The sequence below is a fragment of the Ixodes scapularis genome, unplaced genomic scaffold, assembly GCF_016920785.2.
Source record: "Ixodes scapularis isolate PalLabHiFi unplaced genomic scaffold, ASM1692078v2 PGA_scaffold1__304_contigs__length_218370807, whole genome shotgun sequence".
In the NCBI taxonomy this organism is placed as follows: Eukaryota; Metazoa; Arthropoda; class Arachnida; order Ixodida; family Ixodidae; genus Ixodes; species Ixodes scapularis.
In genome coordinates this window covers 212,539,108-212,561,860 of record NW_024609846.1, presented here as the reverse complement: position 1 = coordinate 212,561,860, position 22,753 = coordinate 212,539,108, and the positions used below count along the sequence as shown (strand labels likewise).

The following is a 22,753-nucleotide window of genomic DNA, read 5'->3' as shown; positions in this document are numbered from 1 at the left end:
CTCCGCCTTGTTCCCAGGCTCTGCATCTTTCCAGTGCTTCGGTATATGACGGGTTGTCGGAGATGAGGTTTTGCTGAAGTTTCTTGTCCCGAACGCCCAGAATGATTCTACTTCTAAGAAGACGTTCTTCGACATCCCCTATCTCGCAGTTGTTAGCCAAAATACAAATGTCAGTTAACCATTCGTTGAAAGGTTTCCCTTCTTTATGGTCCCTCGTACCAAACACAAACTCGTTGTAACGAGCTATCAAACTGCTCAATGATAGTTGTCACGTCTTGTCTCTCCTCTGAGTTTACAAACGTAAACGCACTGAACGACTTCCTTGCATCTTCCCCTATTATCATTAACAGGGTCACCGCCTGGACTTCTTTCGGTTGATGGCTGAGCAGGGTGGCCGTAGAAAACAGTTGAAACTCACAATTCTAAGTTGTCCAGTTCCACCACAGGTCTCCCGACGTGTCCAGGGGTTTCGGGGGCTGTAGCAGCGTTGTAAAGGGCAGCACGATGGCCTGTTGCGGAGACGCCATCTCTCGGGTGGTGTGGCTGTCGCCTACTTTCTGTCGCTCGGTGGCTGCTTCATCGAACCGCGGCACTCGGGCGATAAAGTACTTCTGGCACCATGTGGCTGGTACGCAAGTAGCGAGGTTAACAACGCTTATTGCACGCGCCGTGAGGCCTTATATACAGTATGCCCTAGCGGCGCTGCTGCCGTGCCGATGACAAGGCTGATTTGGTATCAGCTAGTGACGCTGTGCTACACCTATGTCCCCCTTCCCCCAATGAGGTCATGGCGCCACCCTTTTGAAAATAGAGTTAATCATCATCATCATCATGACAGAATGCAATTGTAACACTGTCAATGCCAAGAGTTCGTGCGGGGAGACGCGCCGTCACGCACCCCGGAACAAAAAAGAAAACGAAAGCGTTCGAAACAAACTGTTCCGATGTCTATGCCGAGTGCAAGTTCGTCTGCTTCTTGCACAGGGGGTTGTGGTGACGCCAGAACAACGCCGAGCTCTGACTGGCTCTGATCGAGGGACAGTGCGTAGACCTGAAGATACCTCGAACTAGAGTTCCTATCTCGAACAAGGCAGACGCGCGGAGCCCGTTCGAATCACTCAACGAACAGTTGCTAACCCCGCAATGCCGCCATTTTTAATTTTGAGTCACTACCGCCAGACCTGTGCGCAACAAAGCGATCCTTTCTTTCATAATATGACAATTAATTACAATAATACGAATAACGGCCATGACTCAGCCTCCATTGCGCGCTGACACGTCGGTTCACGTGGTGTCAAGCGAGGTGCCTAACCTGTTTTTCAGAACGCGTGTCAAATCACTCCTGCAGGACGTAAGTATCGCAAAGAAAAAAAAATGGTTTCTGCTTAAGGCCCCATTTAGAAAAGTAAATAACGTTTGCTATATAAATAGGCTCATAACTACCTGTGAGTAGTTAACTTCTAATTAGTAAATTCAAAGGATGTGGTTTCAATTTAAAACCTTTTGCAGCATTATCGAAAATCACCATATCAACGCACTTTTCAAAATATATGGCACAGAACAAATTTTACGAAGTTCTGAAAAACTTTTAGCCCTTCCACTCTGGTAAAAAGGAACAGCAGCGGAGCTGTACTATGTGCCACCGTCTATGACCAACAGCGGCAACCAGACGACCGGCAATCTGGTTGTCTGGTTTCCACCGTCGCTTATAGATGGCGGTAGCTGTTCAGAGGGTTATGTAGAGTTTTATTTGTCCACAGACACAAAACTCGGAAAACTAACCCTTAAAAACTCCGCTGTAAAAAAAAAAAAATTGACAAAATTTGGACGCGTTTTGAAGTTTCCGTTTTCTATCAGAGCGCATCTCCGCGCGAGTGCAATTCCTGCTCCGCCGTGGCCGAAGGGTGCAACTAACATGCCGCCACGCATTCTTTCTCGTGATGGAGGTAAACCCGAGGATCAAAGCTTATTCTTAAATTGCCACGCGAACACCACATCGTTCGTTCCGCCGGCTCGCGCTATACTTTCTTTTCTTCTGCGAGGCAAGGGAGACGGTAGTTGCTTGCCTTGGAAACAGATATGCAGGACTCCTAGCGCAAAGATGCGCTCCGATGGGAAACCAGAACTTAGAGACGCGTCCGATTCAAGTGTTTCGTCGGAACGCCAAAAAATTTTCCGAGTGCCACAAACTTTTTTGCGAAGTGCGCCGATAGAGTCGTTTTCGGTTATGCCGAGGAAGTATCTGATAAAGACTATATATTTCAGTGTACTGATTAAAAACTGAATTAGTCAAAATTAATTCAAGCCCTGATTATGTTTAATGTTATTCTAAAAAGGCCCTTTGGTGAAAGCCAATGCGACATCAATTAGTTTTCAATGGAATTGGTAATTTTTACAGGGTCAAATTCACGCGCGTTTCGAGGAACACCTAATATAAATATACAGGGTGTATATTTTTAAGCTTAATAGATTTGTTAAAAAAAATCCTTGAACGTTACACACATGCAGTTTGCGCAGGTGAGTTGTACGGTCAGGGCGACATAATAAAGGGGGCAAATCATTACGGTAAGTTAAATTATCTAAAATTTTGTTAATTAACTTTCTTATTCGTCAAAATAGACATACGGTTCAGTTCGGAACACTAAACCATAAACTAATAAATCAACAAATCAATACATTTTATAAATTTGAGTGCCTGGGAGGCGCCCCGAACGAAAACGTGAGATACTGGACGGAAATAAAAATGACGGTTCCGCCTGGATCTGAAATTGATGTACAACTTTTTATCCAGCGTGGAACCGCGCAGTTCCAGTGGGATAAAAAGTGGTGCGCCAATTTTAGATCCAGGCGGAACCGGCTGGCTTCCAGCAGTTCTGTAGAGCCACTGGTTCCGCGCATACCGACTGAGATACAAACCGGTGCCCCAATTTCAGATCCAGGCGGTGCCCTCCGGGAATTCCTGCCGCGCTCACCATTTGGACTGACTCTACGAAAATCGTCGCGACTTTATACCCAGGTGGAACAGCCTGGGTCTGAAATCGGTACGACCTCTTGTTTGTAACGGCTAAGGGCATCGCGAGGAATACTTTCTTAGTGTCCAGTGGTGAGCGCAGCGGGAATTCCGGCGGCGCACATGGTCGTCCAGGCGTCGTCACAGAACACGGTGCACTGAACACACACACAGCACGCAGAAGCACAGTATTTTGTGTTCAGTGCATCAGGTAGTTCCGGCGGGCAAGGGCTATCCGAGTTCTCCAAGTATTGTCACCAAGCACACCAGCGCCAAGTGCATCTAGATGCCGAGCCAAAGTGAAATTGGTCGGCAACTTCATATACGATATTTATAATGCAATTAAATGCAAAGGGGCAAGCGAGCTGGACAATAATTATGAAAATAATCCCTGGAGAAGGGGAACAAGAGGGACAAGGGACAAACATAAATCTCCAAACACAGCTAGGTGACTGGTGAGCGACCGAAAAAATCCGTTTGGTCCGGGTATCGAACCCGGGACCTCTCCATTACAAGTGGAGCGCTCTACCAACTGAGCTAACCAGGGGTTAGACGTCAGTAGAGCAAACGGGTTTTATCAGCTGCCACCAGTTGGTAGAGCGCTCCACTTTTAATGGAGAGATCCCGGGTTCGATACCCGGACCAGGCGGATTTTTTCGGTCGCTCACCAGTCACCTAGCTGTGTTTGGAGATTTATGTTTGTCCCTTGTCCCTCTTGTTCCCCTTCTCCAGGGATTATTTTCATAATTATTGTCCAGCTCGCTTGCCCCTTTGCATTTAATTGCATTATAATTATAACATTAAATTGCAAGCTTCACCCTTGTTGGTGTTAGACTGGTGGCAGCTGATAAAACCCGTTTGCTCTACTGACGTCTAACCCCTGGTTAGCTCAGTTGGTAGAGCGCTCCACTTGTAATGGAGAGGTCCCGGGTTCGATACCCGGACCAGGCGGATTTTTTCGGTCGCTCACCAGTCACCTAGCTGTGTTTGGAGATTTATGTTTGTCCCTTGTCCCTCTTGTTCCCCTTCTCCAGGGATTATTTTCATATATACGATATGAAGCTTCAAAGCCGAGGTCAGTGGGTATCCATCCAGGGAAACGATGGGCGCGTCAGTATCCGTACGCCAGCAGCGCGAACGTCGCTGTGAGAGACCGCGGGGAAGAGAGCGAAAGTTCCCCGTACGAAAATGTCAGATCGGAGCGGTTCCAGTTCGGATCCGCGGGATTCTAAACTTGTGGACAGTTCCGATACGCGCGATGCTGGGTGTAACCAGTTGAATCCAGGGAGACGGAACGCACTGGAATCGCACGGTGTTCGCTGGATCCAATCCGCTCTTCTTGTTCAAATAGAGTCTGCACATGTGTGACTGCAGGAGGGGAGGGAAGGGTAGGGTGGGGGGTGGCGGGGAATTTCCGCGGCTTCTCGCAGGTCACGTGTTAGGGACAGGCGTATCCGCTACGCAGGCGCTGCGAGCGGGCGTTCTCCGCACGCGCGCCTCGCTTTGTCTATTGTCTGTTGCAGTCGGCGGAAGCTCTCCAATCGACAGTTTAGTCAGTTCAGTTTCTTCGCTCTCTTCTGGCTGTCGGTCGGCGTTCGCCCGGTGGCGACGTTCGCGCTGAGGGCGCACGGATACTGACGCTCCCATCGTTTCCCTGGATGGACACCCACTGACCTCGGCTTTGAATCTTTATATAGTGTGAGGCTGCCGACGTAGGGTGCCTCGGTGTCCTTCTCTTTAGGGTGATGCCACCCTTTGTAGTACCCGATGCTGACAGGGCGCGCTCACGGGTGAAATAAAAAAAAAATCGACGAAATCAAAATGTAACCATAGCACAGCTAGCGCCACAAACGCGTGCAGGGTCCGCTCTTTCATGCGCTTCTAAACAAAAAGGAAAAATAAACGTGTGGGACAAAATGGCCAGATGTCTCCACCCTAAGCAAAGCGCACATGAAGGCACCCTATGCCGACCCATTGAACTTTGGCTTGGCATCTGGATGCGCCTGGCGCTGGTGTGCTTGGTGACAATACTTGGACAAATCGGATACCGCTTGCCCGCCGGAACTTCCCGATGCACTCAACACTGGATACTGTGCTTGTGCGTGCTGTGTGTGTGTTCCGTGCACCGTGTTTGGTGACGACGCGCGCCTTGCATTGTCTGTTGCAGTCGGCTGCCGCGCTTCGAGAGTTTAGGTTCTTCTCCGCTCCCGTCGGACTGTCGGTCGCCGCTCACCCGGCGGCGACGTGCGCGCTGCGGGCGCACGGATACTGACGCACCTATTGTTACCCTGGATGGATACCCACTGACCTCGGCTTTGAATATTTATACACTGTGAACCTGCCGACCCATTGCAGTTTGGCTCGGCATCTGGATGCGCTGGTGTGCTTGGTGACAATTCTTGGACAACTCGGATACCGCTTGCCCGCCGGAACTTCCCGATGCACTCAACACTGGATACTGTGCTTGTGCGTGCTGTGTGTGTGTTCCGTGCACCGTGTTTGGTGACGACGCGCGCCTTGCATTGTCTGTTGCAGTCGGCTGCCGCGCTTCGAGAGTTTAGGTTCTTCTCCGCTCCCGTCGGACTGTCGGTCGCCGCTCACCCGGCGGCGACGTGCGCGCTGCGGGCGCACGGATACTGACGCACCTATTGTTACCCTGGATGGATACCCACTGACCTCGGCTTTGAATATTTATACACTGTGAACCTGCCGACCCATTGCAGTTTGGCTCGGCATCTGGATGCGCTGGTGTGCTTGGTGACAATTCTTGGACAACTCGGATACCGCTTGCCCGCCGGAACTTCCCGATGCACTCAACACTGGATACTGTGCTTGTGCGTGCTGTGTGTGTGTTCCGTGCACCGTGTTTGGTGACGACGCGCGCCTTGCATTGTCTGTTGCAGTCGGCTGCCGCGCTTCGAGAGTTTAGGTTCTTCTCCGCTCCCGTCGGACTGTCGGTCGCCGCTCACCCGGCGGCGACGTGCGCGCTGCGGGCGCACGGATACTGACGCACCTATTGTTACCCTGGATGGATACCCACTGACCTCGGCTTTGAATATTTATACACTGTGAACCTGCCGACCCATTGCAGTTTGGCTCGGCATCTGGATGCGCTGGTGTGCTTGGTGACAATTCTTGGACAACTCGGATACCGCTTGCCCGCCGGAACTTCCCGATGCACTCAACACTGGATACTGTGCTTGTGCGTGCTGTGTGTGTGTTCCGTGCACCGTGTTTGGTGACGACGCGCGCCTTGCATTGTCTGTTGCAGTCGGCTGCCGCGCTTCGAGAGTTTAGGTTCTTCTCCGCTCCCGTCGGACTGTCGGTCGCCGCTCACCCGGCGGCGATGTGCGCGCTGCGGGCGCACGGATACTGACGCACCTATTGTTACCCTGGATGGATACCCACTGACCTCGGCTTTGAATATTTATACACTGTGAACCTGCCGACCCATTGCAGTTTGGCTCGGCATCTGGATGCGCTGGTGTGCTTGGTGACAATTCTTGGACAACTCGGATACCTCTTGCCCGCCGGAACTTCCGGATGCGCTCAACACTTGATACTGTGCTTGTGCGTGCTGTGTGTGTGTTCCGTGCACCGTGTTTTGTGACGACGCCTGGACGACCGGGTGGCCGCCGGATATTACCGCTGCGCTCCCTCCTGGACTCTACAAAAGTATTTTGCGCGACGCCCTTAGCCGTTACAAGCGAGAGATCGTCGCTATTTCAGACACAGTCCGCCTGGGTCTGAAATCGCCACGATCTCTCGGTTGTAACGGCTAAGGGCATAGCACGAAATTCTTTTGTAGAGTCCAGGGGTGAGCGCAGCGGGAATTCCGACGGTGCACCGCCTGGGTCTAAAATTAGAGCTGGAAATGCGCGGTTCCAGGATGGATACAATTTGGTGCCCCAATTGTGGGTCTAGGCGGAACCGGAATTTTTCATTCAGTCCTGTAGCTGACATTTTCGTACGGGTCCCCGCCAACTCCCCACCCCTCCTCCTCCAGCCACGCATGTGCCCGCGCGCTGGCTAGGAGCAGACCCTACTGAAACCGAGGAGAACGGATAGAATCCACCCAGGTCGTTGTGTCTCACTGGATCTGACTGGTTACACCTAGAGCCACTAAATGAGCTGCGCTTAGAGTATTGGCACTCCGTTCGCCGACATTGCTGTGGGCGCTGCCTTTTTTGGGATTGTTCAGAGCAGACGCAACTGCCGATCGTCATTATTCAATAGTGCGACTTCCTGAGCATTAGACTCGGTGTTAGGAAGCTCATGTAATATTTGCTTTGCTTTGTCGCGAACTGTTTAAACATTTGTGGAGGACGGAAAAGCGTTTCCTGTGATTTCAGATAAAGCTTCAGATAACTGACAACCATGATTTTAAACCACAATATGCCCAAGTGTCGTTACTCTGAAGCGTACCATGGTTAGTGGCACTAGTTACACCCAGAACCGCGCGGTACCAGATCGGATCCGCGCTGATCTAAATTGTCCACAATTTTGGAACCGCACGGCTCCGCGCGGATCCGAACTAGAACTGCTCCGATCTGACATTTTCGTACGGGGCAGTAGTGCGCTAAAGTTACCATTTCGTGCAACACGCACAGGGCTGCGCTGCGAAAAATCGGATGAGTAAGAAGACGTAAAAAACACTCGGGCGAATTATTGCTTCGATAGCCTTGCTCCTGCTGCACGAGTGGTAACTTTAGCGCTCCACCTACGCTCTTTATACTTTATATGAATGACGTTGTTTTAATTGATCCTAGTCCTACATTTGACATTAACAACGCCAATGACGCCAGAGTATTTTTTTTCCCATTGTTTGCACTTGCTCCACAGTTGGACCATGTCGCATTCGCCAAGATTTAACACAAACAAAACCTATAGAGTACCCTTCTGACCACAAAATAAAGTTTCTCGTGTTCCCAATGTTGAACATTAAGTCACTTTAGCCCCTATTAACATTTATTCATTAGTAGGAAGCCTCGGAGTACTTTTCGAAGAACATTTCTCATGAAATCAGCACGTCATTAAGAAAAACAAATTGTAAGTATACTATCCAAATTTCTTCTCCTTTTTTACGCCGCAATGTATAAAAAAAATCTTGTATAATTTTATATTCCTGTCTGTCATACGTCATTATTTTTTGGTCTGGACGATGACTATCTTTAACATACACGAACTAAACGTAATTTAGAAACGAGCCATTAGAAACGGCTAAAGTATCATATGATGCTCACAAACAACCAGTTTTTGAAACGACTGACAGGCTTCACTGCCTCAGGTATACACCGCTACGCTATTACAACCGTACAATTCGAGCATTACGCAACACAATATGTTTATTTTAGAATTATCGCACTTACAGAGCAAAAAGTTATTATTCTTAACGTGCCGATTTTTCAAAATAATCTAGTGCTTATTAACATATGTAGATCATTGTGTTGTCTGTTATTGCTATTGTTACCATCGTGTTTTGTTCTCATAATTGTGAGAACTTGTAAATCATTATTATGTTGTCTAATCTCTCGTTGTGTCACAATTCTATTTTATTCGCAATATTATGTTGTACCTTTCATGTAATCATCTATTTAAGTTATGACACCCCTTTCAAGCTATGACATTTAAGTTATAACACAGCCTTTAATAAGCTTTTTGTCTGCGCCCCCAGCATCTGTGTGATGTCAATAAAAAAATTATTTTATTTGATCACCTATCTCGTTCGTTCCTTGCTCTTCTTTATGTTTATTTTCGCGCAAAACATGTGAAGTTTCATGCTGTTTGCACACACTCCCAGTGCGATGCGAAGTGCAGCCCTCTACCTTGTATTTGGGCCGTATTTTAAATACGTTTTAACTTAACTAATGACTTAACAAATAAGTTCTCTTATTTGTAATTAAATACAAAACATCAAGTACTCAAGGTATTTTAGATACTTGTATATAAAATACTGCCCATCCCTGGCTCTCCTCTAGGAATGATCGACATATCTGTGATATAACCAACAGCTCTTTTATTTTGGGGAGATGGTTCCTCACACTACTGGGGTAAAGCCCCACTAATTCAAGGATGTCCATCCTTTTCTACTCCTATGCTCCCACAGGAGCACACAACAAAAGATGAGGGCCATGAAAAAGTTAATTCCTCCAATCACTCTGTAGAGGTTGTCGTAAGACCCCAACGTATCCCTAAAGAAACCTGTCGAAAAATATGCACGAATTAGATTTTGATAGAAATCTAATTTGATAGATTAGACCAATTTTTATTGGTCTAATGTATATCTAATGCTAAAATACGCTCATTATCTTTCACAAAGTACACTAAAAATTAATCGATGCAAAAAAAAAAACTGCATAGGGTGAATACGAGAGAAGAATAGGAAATAGCGACAATAAAATTTGGGCGGTGCCAACGAAAAGCAATGTTTCAATTAGGTATCGGCACAATAGTAAACTGGATAAGGCTAATGAGCAAAAGTTGAAATAATAAAACAAAACGTCAGGTTTTTATACGGCGACATTCCCCTTCCTCCGTATACCGACTCCGCGATTTTCCCACTATTGTCGATATTAACACGACCGATTCGGACGAGACTTTTTTTTCCTCCCGTATTTGAACGAGACTCCGACAACGAAGAAAGCACAGACAGGACTATTTGCGACTCCAGCGAGCTATAGAGGACGCGAGTGTCAGGCAAAATGGCGAACAAGAAGAGGTGGTTTTCGTCATTCAGCACGCGTACCACCATACATTTTTTGCACTGTAACGTAAAATCGGTGTTACATAAGAAAGCATAGCGATTTTCCGATGGTAGAAAACTCCTTGTAGTCAGTGCGCAGGAATGACACGGCCGAAGCGTAAAAATAATTACTGGAAACGATGTTTGTTTTTATGCTGCCTACGAGAACCAAGCAGCGATAGCAGACCACAAAGTCGAAACGAACCACTCTCCTGAGCTCCTCGGCGTTGCCGCCAAGCGGCCTCGATTTTGCTGGAGTCGCCAATACGTGTCTGTAATCAAGTTTCGATATAATTAAGCTTTAAAAAATTAGTGCGATTGACATTCTTCGGCCTACTTTCCTTTTACGTTACCTTAATAAGTTCCTTTCAAATCTTCTATTTATAATATAGTATGTGTCATATTCGTGTGCGCCAAACTGCTGTGGCACTTTGAAGTAATGATAACATTATTTTAAATTTCAGGCCGAAGAACTGGACTTGATGCTTCATGCAACCCTCTCTTCTTTCATTTACATCGCCTTGCACGATGACTTGCAAGGAAAACAAAATATGCTACTTGATGCGTCCGGTTTTATACTGACCATGCGTGAGCCATGCTACTGGTACTCTCCATTTCTCAGTAGGGAGTTTTAGGGACCTGTTTTTGCCCATCCGATACGATACGATAGGAAATCCGGAACGAACTGCTTATGCGCTACAAAAGAAGACTCGTATGCACGATGTTCGCACCGGAGGGCCCATCGGACCGTATCGGATGTGCAAGAACGGTTCCCTAAAACTCCCTATTAAGTCCGACCGTAGTCAACGCTACGAACCGATGTAGAAAATCAAACAGCGCCATGAGTGAATCGCCACGGCGCTCCTCGCCCTTGTTCCTTTGCTATCACCTGCTAAACCATTCACGCGCAGGGAATAGGGCGTAATCCTAGTTTTTTTTTTTTTGTTTTATTTATTGAGCCGGTGCTAGAAAATGCACAAAAGCACGAGCGCGGTGACGATGCATTTTTGGTGCAGCTTGAGTGGCTGCGCTAGGTCTTAAAGGGCACAGAAGTATAATGCGGGAAATATAATGCTACACATATCATTTCTGAGTAAACCCTACGCCCTTCCGGGTACGAGACTTTCCTGGTAGCCAGGGAAGCACGCAGCACGCGTCTGTTATATACCTACATCAGTTGTGCATACCATAATTAAGCATGCCGTAATGCGCGAAGCGAATGTGATGTGATATGTTCGCTTCCGAACAGGGAAATCCGGTTACCAAGGATGTTATTCAATTTGCATTATGCTTATATCGATATATTAAGATGGCAATATTCGAATTATGGTAATGCCACAATCGTTGATTGGTCGCGGGAGGCCCGTTAAGTCGAAACGTTAAGTGAATTAGTTCTAAATGTCACGAAAAGCTTCGTGAACGTCGACAAAACAAACTTTCCACATTCTTCGTTTGTCCTACTGGCTACAGATAACCGCTTCGGTGAAAGCACGCGCACGTTCGAATTACGCGCGCACCATGGTGATGCCAAAGCAGCGCGCGTGCACGAATGCAGCCAACCACAGCTCATTGTCCGCGCGCCTTTGAAAATGGCAATGCTACGATGAATTCTATTCCGTTCGAACATAACCTGTGTCGCTCGCGTGAATCTTTCTTTTCGTTTGTCTACATCTTCACTCGATCCGAGCCGTTTCGAGGCACTCGTTTTATATTTAGATTATACAGCAAAAACACGGCACGATACTCCGTTTTATCTAAAGTTCAAGCGCTCAGCGCTTCTAGACAAAGGGACCAATCGACCTGCATGGAACGCGCTAGATCACGGCATTTTTTTGTGTTTATGGGCGTGTGTTACCGCCAAATGATAACATGAAGCAGAAAAAATCTGTCGTGACATGACGTTTTTTAGTCTGTGAGTTTGTACTTGTGTTGCAATTATTCCTTATGGCCCCGCTCGGAACCTCAGATAAAACGGAGTAAAGACATCTGTCAAATCGTGGGCACCTAAACCGGATCATCATCATGTCGCCCCCGTCAGTTGGTGGCATAAAAATAGTACGCAAAGGATTGTTCAAATATATGTGCAACCACTAATCTCCTTAGGGCCGGTTGCACCAACGTCGCTTAGCGCAAAGCGGAGCTTAGCCGGGAACTTAAGCTTAGTTTCGGTTTCGTTCGGTTGCACCAAACTCGCTTATCGCTAAACCTAGCACTAAACTACGCTTAACTTAAGCGCCCAACATTGGGCGCTTTGCTTCTGGTTGTTTCTTAATCCTGGATTAAAAACATGGCGGCTGGTTTGTCACGGTCGACGCGGTGGACGAAATTGGTTGTGCAAAGTGTTTTAGGCTACATCAGCGTGAAAGTCTCGACAAAATGACTTTCGATTGTGACAAGGATTCAAAATATTGTCGCGTGAAGTGTTTATCGACCCCTGTTTTCAAGTTGGCTCTCCACTTTCAGGGCGTGTTAGCCCTAACCGAGAAACGTACGGAGCTGTGGGGCTCACGTCTGTATTCCCGTTGGTTCTTCTGTCAACGAGCTTATTCGTATGTACTTACTAATTTTCGCATAGCTGTAACGTATTGTTATTTACCACCTTGTTTATTTACACTTGCAGCGCATATCCTTCAATCTGATCAGCGCGTTGAATAGTGGCAGTACATGATCTCGGCGATCAGCTGATTGTCGACACCTCTGCCGTTTGCATTAGATTGCGGCGCTTTTAAGTAATAAAACAGCGAAAATTCAATTTCTTTCGTTTTCTGAGTTTTGAGACAATCTTCAGTGAATTTTCCTTATCTCGCGAGTAGAATCTTGGCTTCAGAAAACTGTATCGTTCCGTAACTGTAACTTTTTTGGTGATCGCATTTTTTTTTATATATACTTTGCTTTATATCTTTCATTCGTTTCCCGAGAACGAGATACTGTTGTTTCCGAGTTGTGCTCTGTGATGGTGTTTTCCTTTTACTTTTGTCGTTTGTTGTCATTGTGACGATGGTTGAGACTATATACCGGAACACGTTTTCAATAAAATTCAGTTGAAAGTTGCGCCTTGTTCTGTCCTCCGTAACTTTTTTGGTGATCGCGATTTTTTAGGAATATTTTGCTTTATATCTTTCATTCGTGGCGACGACAAATCGTAACGACTACTATGTTAGATTCGTTCATTGCTGTATCGGGGCAGGCTGGGGCAGGTGATGCGAAGAGATGACCGTTCTTATCGGCGCGATGTGATGTACTAGTGGAAGTTTTTTTTGTTTTTTTTTCTGAACTCGACAGTGTGAAACTGAAGTCCGTTTGAGGCTGCAGCGGATGTTCAACGACGGTACAGTGCTGTTCTTTCACCTTGCTGATAGCAACGAGTACCGTCGATGCAAGGTCTCGTGACCTGACCTCTCGACGACTTCTATTCGACGATTTCCGGGCATTTTCGCAGCTGCCGTGGCGAGTTCGTCACTGTTTTGAACTTCATCGGTCTCAGGCTTGACTTGGTTTTAGTAGTCATCTTACCTGCCTACTTATATCCATGATGTTTTGTCTTCAGCGATGTAGTGAGTAGAGTGTCCTTCTCGCGTTCGGTGAGTTTTGGCGCCCCCAATGGCTCCTTCGCCTCAAAATGTGAGCACGAAAACTACTACCACTGTCAAAATATCCTGTTATCAACCGATATTAAACACACAATCACAGATGTAAAGAGCATTCGTGTTTATTTGAAGCTTTGACTTCTGTTATTGAAAGTTAAACGAAAAAATGATTGAATTTGGAGACCTTTAATTTGTTACTCACCGAAGAAATACAGCGAAAAGCAGACGACGACGACGACTACTACGGCAGTTTTTCTTTCTTTTTTTTTTGTTTACATCACGTGATTCCTCTCCGCCAATCGTATTCGTCGCTCTGAGCGTTCCCTAGTTTGCTCTGTTTGTCCCTACATTCCCTACGCAAATCCAGCGTTTAGCTAGGGGCGCGTCTGTAAAGCCGGCTTAACGTTGGTGCAACTGGAATTTAAACCCGTGCTTACCTAAGCTCGGTTTAGGGCGCTAAGCCGGCTTAGGAAAGCGCCGCTTTGGGTTAAGATAAGCGGCGTTGGTGCAACCGGCCCTTAGATGTATCTAAGCCGCAGCCCGACGCCGCTTAATCTAGCCTTCGGTGTTGTTTCAATATTTGGCTAATCAATAAACTCTCACATATGAATGTTTCAGTTGTCACCACTTACCCACAATCCGAGGGTTCCAAAAATAAAACGGGATCACTGCAAGTCCAGTTGCTGCGATAAAAATTGGAACCTTTTCCACGCCGAGATAATCCGCCGCAATCACAGTACTCATGGTCATGAGCGTAGCTTCGACCATTGCCAGGAGGAGCGACACCAGCACAAAAAGTGGAACCGGGGTGACAATGGGATAAAGAATCGCGGAAAGTCCGAGCATTGCGTAGCAAAACATGACCAGCGTACTGCGTCGCAAAAACTTTCTGTCGGCCAGTAAAGGAAGTCCCATGGCTCCGAGAAAATCAGTAAGGGAAGTGTAGACAATGATGGAGGAGGCGGCATCCAGAGACATTCCTCTGGCCATGGCATAGTCTACTATGGTTGAAAGAAATATGTTCTGCGTGTAAGTAACACTCAGCCCTGCCAGAACGACAATAAAGAACATGGGTCTACGGAAAACAGCGATGATCTGGAATACGGAGTGTGATTCCTGTAACACCCCTTCAGTGCCCTTCGGTGTAGGCTGACGTTGACCTTGAGACTGACCGGAATCGCCCTCGTTGTTCGAGATAGCGTTGTCTTTATTTAGTTGTGGTTGTCTAAAACAGGGCGGTTCTTCAAACAGAAAAATGAAAGCAGTCGCGTTTATTAATATTGCTCCTACGATCAAAAGCATCCCTCGAAAACCGTATTCTCTCTCTAAGAAGACCACGAGCTTCGGGAAAATTAAGCCAGAGCAGGTTGCCCCCGCGTACCGAATACCACTTGCGACTCCTCTGTACTTGTCAAAATAAGCCAGCAAGACTGTATGCACTGCAATCAACGTCGCCCCTTTACCGCCACCTGCAGAGGAAAAAAATAAAGATAATTTTTATTACATAAATAAAATAATTTCTTACTGTAGTCTACACTATAGGAACGGGCATACACATACTAGCACATCAGTACGCATTGTACAACATATTATTTCTTCCATTTGCGAGGCACGTTAAAGGCCATTAATATACTTTGTTAGTGGCATGCCAGAAAAAAACTTGCTTCATTATAAAAACTGTCCAAAAATATCACGCAAACAACATGTTTTTGTTACTGCAAGCTGCAAGTATCTCAAAAGAATCAGTTCAAAGGCGCCAGATGTCATAAATTCGGGAAACTATAGTGGTTGACCGGTTAAGAGTTCACCGATAGAGACGAGGCGACCTCCGCGGTCGCTTTGCTAAATTGGAAATACATGAGAGGAGCTGCACCTGAACTAATATTTGGGTTGTGTGGATATTTGTACAGCGTGTAGTTTATCAGCCATTTCAAAGTGCGACGAACCACTCGCAGTAGATGAGCAATATATCCAGTGCAGTACAGCCGCTAACCTGGGGTCTTTAACGTGCATCACGCAGTAGTGATTCACGACCGCACGCCGGTACGATGCTCATCCAGATCGAAACAGGCAGGGGTGGGGATTGAGTTGAGGATCCTGGGCCCCGCAGCACGAGCTTTCGCTCCACGTGCTCCGAACTGGTGTGCGCTAGAGCCACTGTATATGGCAGCGGAGCTGTCAGAGTAGCGACACGACCAACGAGGTAGAGGGGTAGAGTGATTAACCGGAGGTTCGGAAGTGGCACCCCCTGCCCCCCGGTGGCCGCAATGTTGTAAGCAAATGTGACCACTCGTCACGTGACCCCCCAAGAGCCGTGACGTCAAACGTAAGATGGCAGCGCCCAGAGCTGGCGGATGCGAGTTTGTTCGGTGCGCGGTAGCCGTGATGTGCAGCTGCTTTCCGACGACTTCGGGCTTCTTCGTGCTCGCTGAAGATATGAAATAAATGAGACTTTATACCCTCTTTGTGCAAGATCGCTCTGGATCAACTGGATATTAACACCTGCGAGACAGCATCAACCGTATCGCCGTACCGGTGCTCGGATTCCGGGATGTATTCGAGGATCGATAGAACTTTGAGTACTTTTATCATAAGATTTTCGCATTATCTTAGCTTTGTTTGAACGTATAAGTGTCTGAGAATCGACGCGAAATGTATGCGTCGGATGTAAGGCCTAGGGTAATTTATTTCAGCCCTAGGAAACTGCATAATCACAGCAATGTTTAGCGAGGGCGCTCCTGCGATCTTTATGTCTTGCAATTATCAACAATTTTACGATATAACTTCAAGCATAAAACATTCGCATTTTTATAGCTTCAATGAGCGTTGAAATGTCTGAGAATTAAAGCGAAAGGTATACGTCGCGTTAGGGCCTAGGGGAAGTTGTTTCAGCCCTGCGTCACCGAATAACCATAGCAACTTTTAGCGAGGAAGCTCCTGCGATCTTTAACCTGTTGTGCTAATCGACGATTTTACGATCGATCGCCTTTCTTCCTTTTTTGTGAGTGCGAAGAGCACACTTGCTTTCAGCTACGAGGATGACGTTTTATTGAGTGTGGGGATGAATAAATCGTTGCAGGCAGCTACTTCAAAGCTATTCGACTTGCTATAAGAACAACTGTTTTGGTGTAGGCATAAATTAACTGCACATTTTTCTCTTTCGTAGGATTTATTCCTTTTTTTTAAGTCTTTTTTGAAAAGTGTGGGCTGCCTATATTTCGTGTCATTGTAACTTGGAAAAGGGCAACCGCCACAGCCCCCTCGAGCCAATCAGAAAGACGGAGCAAAGGTGTGTGACAAATCTGTCCAGACGAGCACTCTGATGATATGTTGTCATGTTAATCTCTTCAATGTTCATATTTACTCACCGAGACTGTAGCCTTTATCGTCTGCCAAATTTTAACGAAAACGAATTACACTAGCGACTACTCTAATTGCCTCAGGCTTTCATACTTTGGGAATTTGTTCGACAAGAATGTTATGTCCGCCATCCCTGTGAACTCGACCCAGCGCCTATTGGACTCGAATGCTGCATTGGCGTTTGACGTGAACTGGGGCCCATTCATGTACTTTACGCCGAAAAAAAATGGTGACAGTTGTGTTGCTTGATGGGGTTCTGCAAAGGGCCTATTGTGTCATACGTATAGGAAGTGTCCTGCTATGTAACAATGCATCAACAGATAGTATTAAACTCTATGCTCAGAGGTGTGTTTGTTTATGCAATTAGCAAGTTATAGCAGTGTGCTTTAATGTTATTATCGTCTGTGTAGTTGTAAGTATCCTCTCTGCGATGCCTACGAAGGACCCTGGAGGGAATAAATTAGTAAATAACATTTTCACATTACGGGAGTTGGTTTTCGGATGCACCACGTGTTCAGGAGAGGTGGAACGAGTGCAGCTCCGTGCAACATGTCTGCCAGTCTGGCATGTACTATTAATTGATATTGAACGGTCACAGATGCGAGTGTCCTCATAAAAACCTGCTCGTGCCGTGAACACAATTCTTGGTGTATAGATTCTCAAAGCCTAAAGGCAAGCGGAAATGTTTGTCTGGTGAGCGTATCAAATATGTTTATTTCCACTTGATTACATAGTTATTGATTTTTAGTAAATGGTTCCATAACGAGATCTTTCTGCGACAGCCTCGTGTCAGGCGTTCAGTCGTAGTACCTGTGGACCTTGTTGTCGGATGACGCTCCAGGCACGTCAGTGTTCAGTTTGGTCGGGTGGCAGCTTTGACCGACTGATGCCATCTTGTAATCATACGTCATGTGCAGCCACTGACATCTTATGCACTGAAGCTGCAGAGCTGCCTCAGTGCACAAATCCGCAAAATTTCCTAGTAGCTTCTGCATCAATGCAGCAAGCTCGGGCATGTATTGCTTTCGTGATTGTGCCTTTTTTTGTACCTTTGACTTGATTGCTGGCAACAATATTTGTTTGCTATCCAAGCCATTTCACTTCCATTTCGTAATGGTGATTTATTCTGCATCCCGCGACCACTGCAACTTGTGTAAGTCTCGTGTGGCAAAGTGAACTTTGGTGATGCCTGCAGTCCACGTTTGAGAGCAACCAACCATTCTATTCCTTCAAGCCACTCAACAGCATTCTCTCTCAAAGTTGGAAATTGTGTGATTCGTGGCATGGACACAGATAATTAGTGTCAGCATATTATTAGGTATTGTCCTTGGACGACAAGCGACACCAAATCAACTGTCCTTGCATTGCATCTCCCCTGCTTTGTCGTGCTTACCTCCCGTCCAGATGAAGGGGATCACGAGTTTCGGGATAATGTTGGCACCAGAGACAAAGACCGCCGAAGATAATCCTCAATCTTTCGCGGACGCTCGTCGAGAGGTGGTCAAGTTTCGTTCGGCACAAACTCTTGCAGGCCAAATCATTAGCACGGGCACCTCCAGTAGACATGGTCGGCCTCATGCAGTGGTAGCAGAGTGGTTTTCGGTTGGCCATTCGCAGCACCTCCGTTTTCCTCGGAGTACTTTGTTCAGCGCGGATCTACACTGGTTCTTCCCGATGTCGGGAATGCTTCGGCGTTGGGGTGTCTCATTGAATTGGCATTGAATAGAAACAGGTAGCCGGTGGTCGTCGTTGTGACTTTGTGCCATAAGTCGCCCTCTGTTCGTCAGATGCCGCTTCGCTTAAAGAAATCTCCAGTTGAAAATGCCTGTCGAACTTGTTCCAAAACAATCTCGGCAATCAAAAATAAAAGTTGGGTAATTGATGGCAGGAACTAGCTTCCTTATCTCCTCCCGGACACCGTTGAGGATGATGTCGCGATGCCTGGGGGGTTGGCGTCGAAGTTGCAGCTGGACGACTTGAGTGTCGAGAAGCCGGGAACTTGTTGACAGTGACAGGCTCGGGCCTGCAGTGTACATTCAATGTTGGAAGCCTCGGTGATATTAATCCTTCGACTGTTTTCGTGGGGTTGCGGACAAGGCTGCCGAAGGTGTTGTCCCTCACATGAGGGGCATGGGATTCTTAGCTTCTTGTCTTCTGTAGCATCAGGGTCGGCGTGGGTGCGCGATCAGGGGCAAAACATCCTCCTCGAAGGCGGTGAGGCACTCGTTGGTGCCATGTCCTGGACAGAATCAGGAATTCAGCTCTCTTTCGTCAACGTTGGCTGATGAACGTGCTCTTCAGCTCGACCTTGCAAACTTCCCATGCCGTTAAGGAGGATCCGTGGTTCTCAAACCAGTGTCTGGCGGTTTCTTCCACAAGAATTATAGGTTCTGCAGGAGCTGGTTGTCTGTCCACCCACGGTCATGTTGTTCAATCCAGCCCTCGACATCTTCATACACCTTGCGTGAAATAGCGTCGGAGAGCGAGGTGCGACGGGCATGCGAACGATGGGGGGAGCGGACGCGGTTTGCTGCTACAGGTTTGTCATTGTATGCTTAGTCAGCTGCGGGTTTTCAAGCAAACGACAGAATTCTGGTGGTTGTTGCTGGTAGCAGCGACTGGCTCGGATTTCAGGTTCTTAGATGTGTATTTCCGAGGTTCGTCCTTGTGGTACTCGCTCGTCTCACGGTTTTTCTGCCGGGCTCAGGATAGGGCTTGGATCACGGCTCGCTGGTGGTTTAAGACGCGGGATAATCTGCCACCCGTGTCTTGTCATTGGGCAACTCGGCTGCGGAGCCGCCAGGGTCCCCACAGAGTGAAGATCTATGGGTAAAGTGCGCAACACCTCCATCAGAACATACGATGAGAGCTGAGCATGGCCTGGAACTTTTCAGAATAGTAAATATTGATAAAAAATAGGACTGCAGCAAGCATCCGTGACAATATAACAAAACAGACAGCAGAGAGCCTATCCTGACCACTAAAGAAGCTGCATTGCTTTAGTGGCATTCTGTCTGAATAAATCCTCTCCTTCAGGGTTTGCCGACTGCCGTGGACGAGCTGAACTGAAATAGATGTTGGAGAACTTTTCTCGTAATGAGCCGCTGCGGGCTGTCGTTGCAAAGCAGCGTGAATGGGTGGACTGGGTAGGTAACACGCACCATGAAATGCCCATACAGCTTGCAATTCGCGTAACGATTTTTGATGAAAACTTTGTGTCGACGAAACGTGCGAAAGACCAGCGGATTCAACACCAACTGCTACACCTGTACTCCGTGGAAGTGCACGTCTACGCCGGAGCAATTGGGGAAGCAGCACAGCATCACAGAGAGCATGGCACAGGAACTACCAGCTTGAAAGCAGCTCTTCGGTGCGCCGCACACCTGTACTCCGCGAAAGTGCACGTCCACGCCAGAACAATTTAGGAAGCAGCACAGCATCACTTAAAGCACGGCACAGGAACTACCAGCTTCAAGGCAGGTCTCCGGTGCATCGCACAACCAAAAGTGAGCCTTCGGTCATTTGAACGAAGCTGCACCACGATTGCACACTGCCAAGCACGACTCACAGAATTTCCGCCGCTGAACTGTGTATTCAAATATATTGCCCAAGCTTCAGTGCAGACCTCGAACATTCCGATGGTCAACGAGAGCCCAGAAACGTCGCCTTAAAATTTATGCTATCGGTATCCGAATCAATCCGAGGTCCGAGCAACGTAGGGCCGATTTTCTCTTTCGTGGCAACATCCCCGTCAGTCACCAGCGAAATGCAGACCGTTCCTCCGTATTTTCACGTTATACCTACGTCGGACACCACGCTGAACTCTGAAGTCGCTTTCGACCGGCCTCATATGACGTCTTCCGCGTCTGAAGTCAACTCGCCGAGGCGACCGACAACGAACAAAGCATCCGACAACCTCCGGGCCAGCTAAGGCCCAGCTGGGGCCAGCCGCTGCCTGGGCGCTGCCATCTTTCCTGTGACGTCATGTATTTGGTTTGGTCACGTGACGAGTGGTCAAATTTGCGTACAATGGCAGCGGCTATATGGGGGTCACTTTCGAGTGCAGACCGGAACCCCGGTTTATCGCTCGAAGCCCCTCTTCCTGGAGGCGTCTCTCAGAAAGTCTTGCCTGCCTAGCGCCCACGATGGCTTTGTCAGACAAGTAGATCGTCTGCGAAAAGGGGGTTTCCCAATGAGCTCATTGGTCGAAGTGGCTGGGAGCTTGATAAAGAAGTTCAAGGGGACGCAGAAACCACCGCGCGAAAAGAGCAACGTACGGCCTGTGGTGATACCATATATGCACGGTGTCTCCCATAACCTTAAGAAGGTGGCTGGGCGCTATGATGTCCCGGTCGTATTTTCAGCGCCCAACAAAATGTCGCGATTATGCAGGAGAATTAATGATCCACAACCGATAACTGACCCGTGCCATACCAAGCACAGGAATAAGTACACTGATTGCGCAACCGCCGTCGTTTATGAAATACCAATGACGTGTGGTTTAAGCTATGTAGGGCAGACTGGAAGGTGTATTAATGATCGGGTCCGCGAGCACGCCGCTTCAACTAGAACTACACCGTCAGGGCATTTGGCTGTACATTGCAAAAGATGCACTTGCGACCCATCATTTGACAGCACTAAAATCTTGGCGAGGTACAGAAACAAAGTGTCACGCGAGCTTCACGAGGCATTTGAGATTAGGAGAAGGGGTAAAAAATGCACTAGCGATACATCATTGGCTCTGTCTACGAATGAGTTTGAATATTTGAAACGTGGTCTGGGCGGAGACTAACGTGACGTGTGGTGTCTGATAGTGTGCTCCCATTGGTATATAAGTTTGTGTTTTTTCCTAATAAATTCAGTTGAGAGTGCGCCCTGTGTCGTTGTCAATCTACTCTTTGTCCGTGTTTTTTTGGCGCTTATTTTCCCTCTTCCTCGTTGGACATGACGCAATAATATCTAGATGCATGACGTCAGAAGCGCCGGTAGTGATCTCCATTTTGGGCCTGGAAGGTTGCCAGGGTAACCGTGCTGCTAGCGACACACGGCGGCAACTTTTTTAGTCTAGTTTCGTTGATATCTCTATTCGTTCATTGAAAAGTGGCAAAAGACGCTTGGCATGGCGGTACGGCACGGGCCTCTGGAGGAACGGTGCCTGTTTCTTCTGTGAAGTGAGAGGATTTGCAGCCAGGGGACTTTCGGGCGGTGAGAGGTGCTAGGTATCATAGGTGCACGGACAAAGTGAGCGGCTTTCCGCGTCGCCGCGGCATGGGGGCCGCTTCGTGTGGCATACGTACCGTCCTTGTACTTTCGGACTTGACTCCCATGGAACAAAATTCGGTTAAGCCAGCCACGACAGGACGATTTCCTCGGGACATGACTGCTGCTCGACTGCCCAGTAGTCAGCGAATGTGTGCTTAGCATCATAAGTCTTTAAAACCCAATCACCCATTCAAGATGATATTGCTTCACCGACTGGCGAGGAGCGAGGTCGACGACCCTCGTTTGGGGTGACGTCACCCTCGTTTGGGCGATGAACAGCGAACGGGTTTCGACCAAGAAGGACAGCATGGTGGTCTCCAGATGGTTGATAACGCCATCAAAAGAGACGGATGCCGAATATGAGGTGCTCTTGCCGAAAGGCCAAGTGGTCGTCGAGAAGTTTACTGGCCTGCAAAAAGTCGCAATATTTTTATCTGGTGTAGCACACAAATCTGCGTTAAAGGGGCGATTAAACGATTTTTCAACTTTTTCTTCCTTAGCTGCAATCCTCAACTCAAAAGCGAACTGCGAAATCACGCGGTCGTGACATCCTAAGGCACCGGTGCGATGACCACAAGCTTCCACCGTGTTCTTTAAGCACACCATAGAACTTGACATTCGCAAGTGATAATGAGTTCCGTCAGGGCACTCCTTGACCACGAGCAGGAATTCAAATATTCGTCGACGAATTGATTGTCAACAAGCGCATACGACCGAGCGAGTGACGCAGTTCTCGTATCCAATGTGTGAGGTGGGGTCGGCTGACGTCATTCTGGCACCGCTGTCGTGCTT

General features: G+C 47.6%; 1 protein-coding gene across 1 annotated transcript; it reads right to left on the bottom strand.

Moving 5' to 3' along the window:
• Positions 1-422: 422 nt before the first annotated feature.
• LOC120850680 lies at positions 423-14,897 on the bottom strand. Its single transcript, XM_040223292.1, has 3 exons — positions 14,894-14,897; positions 13,972-14,808; positions 423-625 (listed from the first exon to the last, which is right to left on the bottom strand). The coding sequence occupies exons 1-3, from the start codon at positions 14,895-14,897 to the stop codon at positions 423-425; spliced, it is 1,044 nt and encodes a 347-aa protein (XP_040079226.1).
• Between the last annotated feature and the right edge of the window lie 7,856 nt (positions 14,898-22,753).

Coding starts and splice junctions, on each gene's coding strand:
- LOC120850680 (XM_040223292.1), bottom strand. Junction 626..13,971: donor TTGGAACCCTCGGATTGTGG/GTAAGTGGTGAC, acceptor CTTGCGTACCAG/CCACATGGTGCCAGAAGTAC.